This window comes from Pungitius pungitius, chromosome 5 (genome assembly GCF_949316345.1).
Source record: "Pungitius pungitius chromosome 5, fPunPun2.1, whole genome shotgun sequence".
Classification (NCBI taxonomy): domain Eukaryota; kingdom Metazoa; phylum Chordata; class Actinopteri; order Perciformes; family Gasterosteidae; genus Pungitius; species Pungitius pungitius.
This window is the reverse complement of record NC_084904.1, coordinates 8,968,927-8,973,795: the sequence shown is the minus strand read 5'-3', so window position 1 is coordinate 8,973,795 and position 4,869 is coordinate 8,968,927. Positions and strand designations below refer to the sequence as shown.

At 41.3% G+C, this 4,869-nt stretch overlaps 1 protein-coding gene across 2 annotated transcripts; it reads right to left on the bottom strand.

The window, feature by feature from the left end:
- Positions 1-4,363, bottom strand: LOC119224713 (serine/threonine-protein phosphatase 6 catalytic subunit). 2 transcript variants are annotated; one of them, XM_037481955.2, is made up of 8 exons: positions 4,207-4,340; positions 3,392-3,508; positions 3,214-3,309; positions 2,998-3,063; positions 2,771-2,912; positions 2,581-2,660; positions 2,052-2,261; positions 1-1,103 (listed from the first exon to the last, which is right to left on the bottom strand). In XM_037481955.2, exons 4-8 carry the CDS (start codon positions 2,998-3,000, stop codon positions 855-857), a joined length of 684 nt encoding a protein of 227 aa, XP_037337852.1. In that variant the 5' UTR covers positions 3,001-3,063; positions 3,214-3,309; positions 3,392-3,508; positions 4,207-4,340; the 3' UTR covers positions 1-854. The 2 variants fall into 2 exon arrangements, with proteins under 2 accessions (XP_037337852.1, XP_037337851.1); XM_037481954.2 differs by lacking the exon at positions 3,392-3,508 and having other exon boundaries at positions 4,207-4,363.
- Between the last annotated feature and the right edge of the window lie 506 nt (positions 4,364-4,869).

Genomic DNA, 4,869 nt, shown 5'->3' with positions numbered 1-4,869 from the left:
TTCACATTTTAAGAATTTGCTTTATTTAAAAACGTTATGGGGACACAGGAAAAGAATACTGATCATAAAACAGACACAAAATCTGTGAATCACAGAAAAATGTAGGTTCCACGGGCTTAAGACTATGGAAATATCTAACAGATCGATAGTCAAATTTTACACATCAACTCATGTTAATTTTTTAAGATCACATACTGTGGTATGGAAAAGTTTGGGGACACCTGATCATTTTCAAGATTTTCCATGCATCATTGGTTGTTCGGAACAGCAATTTCAATTAAATATATCATATAGCAGACAAACTGTGATATTCAAGTGAAATGAAGTTCATAGGATTTACAGAAAGTGCAATAATTACTTAAATAGTATGATATATTTCAAAATGCTGTTCCAAACAACCAATGATACATAAAGGAAAATCTTGAAAATGATCAGGGATGCCCAAACTTTTTCATACCACTGTAACAGTAAGTGTGCCTGTATGTTGCCTGTCATTTGTCAGAATGGATGAAATTGTTTTGATATTGTTTAATACATAACAAAAAATATATAACACTGCACTTGCAATTTGCTGAGCAGAGGGAATCTCTATAAAGTAAAATCCAGATTTATAAATATGAACATTTGTGTGTCACTTTCTCTACAACAATGCAGGGCACTGCGGAGCTTTTACCGCAATATCTCACTGTGGCAAAAGCTGCAGAATAACGACATTAAATGCCGAAGTGGAAATAACAATTGATAGTTTGCACCAAGAAATGCAATGTTAATACTCTTTAACTGTACAAGACGAAGCTCCTATCGGATCCCGAGATCTCAGTTTGCATCCCGGCACTGAACAGATGGTCGGGTTCTTACAGGAAATAAGGAGTGGTGGTTCGAGGTGGAATGACCCTCTCAGAGTCAGGCACTGCTCTGAAGAGCTTGGGCTCTCTTGTGTTAGCGTCTTTGAAGACCATAATGGAGGCAATGTTGCCGCAGCGATAGCAGTAGTTGGGAGCCGACCACACCGTGACCAGCTTCTCATCAAACATGAACTTGAAGCCTTCGTGGACAAGTTGATGCGCCCTGCAGATCAGCTTCAGGTTGTTTATATGGACAAACTGCAAAAGAAAAAAATCATGGAGAGGCGAGAAATGTTGAAAAGTTAACAGCCAGTGAGAATCACGTAATTGTCTTTAGAGACCCTTGAAGACAGTGACAATCAATTGACACTTTCATAAGTCCCACCCTCAAACATAGCCAATCATAGCGCAGCATCAGCCAGCCCTGGCCAGGGTCCTACATCTAAATTACATTACATTTAGCTGACGCTTTTATCCAAAGTGACTTACGATAAGTGCATTTCAACCACATGTTGACAATATATCCTGCTCTGCTCCATAGACTCGGTGCAGAAAGGCTGTGCATATTTTTGACATGCTGCTTTTAAATGCATGTATTGTGACTAGGGTTGCCAACTCTCCCAGCCCCAAATCAGGGACACTTTCGCTGGCTGCGGGCTAAGTCATTGACTTTGGAGGCTGTGATTGGAAATCGGGACTGGAGCCGTCCCGGATGGGACAAAACAAAATTGCCCATAATTCGGGATGTCCCGGGTAATACGGGACGGTTGGAAACCCTAATTGTGACATAAATATTATCAGAAGCATAAAGTAATATTAGTATCTGTATTGTAATGGACGATACATGTAGTAACTTTGCTAGTTGCCACATAGCTGTTGTCATTGGTAACAGCTTGTTGTAATGCGCTAAATTTATATCAATGAAGAAAAAAAAAAAAAAAAAGACTAATATCTACATCAAATAAAATAAATTAACGTGCCCCTTTTACCTTCATGCAGTGTCCCATTCATTGATCAGTGTTTTTTGAAGACATGTGTGTTGGTAAAAGTGCTCTTGCACGTCAATATATATATGACATTTAACATTTCAGAAGCACAGTCATATTGCCTGGATCATTTGTATAGGTCTTTATTGTAAATTATAGAGCAACACGGGTATCTATGTGGTCCACTCAGTGTGTCCTCTGTGTAGTCGAAGCAGCCTACCTCGTTGGTCACCTTTGCACCAAAGAGCCAGCCAGCTCCTCTGGGGCTGATGGCCCACGTGTCCACGTCCTCAGGGTCCGACCACACCAGATCACAAAACGCTCCTTTGTGGGGGATCTCCTGGTTCCTCTCAATGGTTCGGATTTGATCTAGGGTTTTTATGTCTGGGGAGAGGCCCCCATGGACACACAGTATCTGCTCGTCCATCAGCTGACCACACAAAACGTTAGAATTAGGACGTCATATAAAACCCATGAATCAATTACCATGGTTACAGACTGTACAACTATATGAAATAAAAGCATTGGATTGTTGTGCAACATATGTACCAACAAAACAACTCTAACGGAGGAAAGAAATATGGACAGATAGGTCAGTTCAGCATCTCTCTGCTCGCTAATAACTGAATATCAGCCTAAATGTAGGCTTTTAAAGGACAAAGAAATGTCATTTAGAAGGTCACCTCCTCCATCTTGGTTTTGAGATGACAACAAATGAACACAAAGCCCAGTAGAACTTGAGTACTTACAGCTGCTACAGTTAGCATATCGAACACTTTGGTACAATAACGCCAGGCATTTGCGTTCCCATACTTGGTTTGGCACTCATCTGCAAGACAAACGGGCACTCACTTATTTCAGACTCAACGGAGTGGTGTTAGTCCAGAGAAGGAGGTCAGTGAAAATGTAGTCATCATTGAATGATTAATCAAATCTCACCATAAAAGCCGTAAACCTGGGTGATCTGTCGGCTCTCGTGGTTTCCACGAAGAAGCGTGATGCGGTCAGGCCATTTGGCTTTCAGCACCAGCAGGTAGGTGAATGTCTCAAGGCTGTAATACCCTCGGTCAACAAAGTCTCCCTGCAAATGGAACATTATTAAAACACTGTCAAAATATCAGGTGAATAGAATGAATAAAGTAGTGCAAACAAGTTAATGTACAGACCATGAATATGTAATTTGTGTCAGGAACCTGGCCGCCAGTTCGGAAAAGTTCACAAAGGTCATAAAACTAAGGCACAGACAGAGAGAGAGAGAGAGAGAGAGAGAGAGAGAGAGAGAGAGAGAGAGAGAGAGAGAGAGAAGTCATTGTAAGATACTACATTGCAGACACATGTTATGGAAACTGCAGGCTGAAGAGACAATGTTTTTATTTTTATACCTGTCCATGTATGTCCCCACAGACTGTCACAGGGGTGGACACGGGCTGGACATTCGACTCCTCCAGCAGAAGGTCACACACATAGTCACATAACCTCTGTATAGATAAAAACACAGGAGTCAGCATTTGATAATAGGTAATATTCTATCAATACAATGTGGGCCCAGGCAATTAATACCTTTGAAAAAGGTCAATGCAGGTGTACTGACAGGCCAGGGACCCCAAGTGTTCACTCAGACAGTGAGAATTACGGTGACTTTTACGAGCTCGTCCGGATATCACCAAATGCTTTTGGCTGACGATGGATTCAACACAGTAACACAAGCATTCAGAGTTAGAGGACGGTCATTTGGAGGGTTTCCCATGTGAGGGTTTAGGGACAGAGGATGTCGCATGTGTACAAAGTGTAAAGCCTTCTGAGACAAATTAGTAATATGTCATTTTGTGTTATACAAAATAAAAGTAAATTACACTCGATCACCTGGTGACCACCCCCCAGCTCACTGGGGATGAGACAACGGGGGACGTCCCTCTCATCTCGGCTTCGATAGCATCTCGTTTTCTAACGTTAGTTGATGTCGCGTTTACCTGTCGTTGCTAAACTGAACTTATCACTAGAAGGGGTTTGACTTCGCGGTCAAGAGACGAAGGCAGAAGGCTAACGTCACTAGCTAGCTATCCAGCCTAATCGGACAGTTATTTACGTTGTGACAGCGTAAATACCTGTTAACATTAGCTTACCTAACCTAAGCTACCAGCTAAGTTAGCTAAGGTTACGTGCTAGCTAGCCATAGCTGACAGTTATTTACGTTGTGACAAAAATAAATACCTGTTAGCTTAGGTTAGCTAACGTTAGCTAATGTTACCAGCTAAGTTAGCTAACGTTACGAGCTAGCTAGCCTCAGGTGAGTTATTTACACCATCAGCGTCAACACGGCGTGTTGAGCTTGCCACATGTCTTCATTAGAAACATTTCTTTGAATTCACGTTTACCTTGAGGTCATTTTCTGGGAGGTATTTGCACTGTTTTGCAATCTCTGCGTATTTATCCAAATCCAGAGGCGCCATGGTGCCTAGCTAGCCGTCATGCGCAACTTCCTGCAACAATTGAGCGAGTGTCCCCCTACTGCCACCTACCGTCTGTATTCACAAGCACAACGTAGGAGACTTTTTTATTACGCCAAGCTGCAAGTTCAGCACCATTCACTGATTAAAGATATAACCACCCCAACCCATGTGCTATTTCTTCCCCATTTATTAACAATAGAACGTCTGTTGCAGAAGTATCATAGTGAAGGATGTACTTTGAGAGGGTGTCAGCCTGACGGTTATCATTAACCTAGCTTACTGAGAGTTCCTAGAGGTGTTTATTATGACAACTTGTGTGTGACGTCGACGGCAGCCTAGAACACTGTATAATCAGATAGGATTTAGAAGACAGGAAAACAGTAGATAGTGAAGTAATTATATTGCTGATTAAAATAAAGAAAGTGGCTACACTTCTATTGAAAATGAACGGCGTTTAACGGAGATGAAAATGTATCGTATGACCACAAGAGGGCCCAATAAACTAAGTCATCTATTTATTTTATTTATTTATTTGCACATTTCAAGCAGTACGAAATTAACAACAAACAAATAAAATATGTATATACA

What these genes read in the sequence shown, in the direction of transcription:
- LOC119224713 (XM_037481954.2), bottom strand. Translation starts at nt 4,281, where the DNA reads ATGGCGCCTCTGGATTTGGATAAATACGCAGAGATTGCAAAACAGTGC. An exon ending in TCCCAGAAAATGACCTCAAG is followed by an intron (nt 3,310 to 4,206) that starts GTAAACGTGAAT and finishes TTATCTATACAG; the next exon opens with AGGTTATGTGACTATGTGTG. An exon ending in CCAGGTTTACGGCTTTTATG is followed by an intron (nt 2,661 to 2,770) that starts GTGAGATTTGAT and finishes TTTGTCTTGCAG; the next exon opens with ATGAGTGCCAAACCAAGTAT.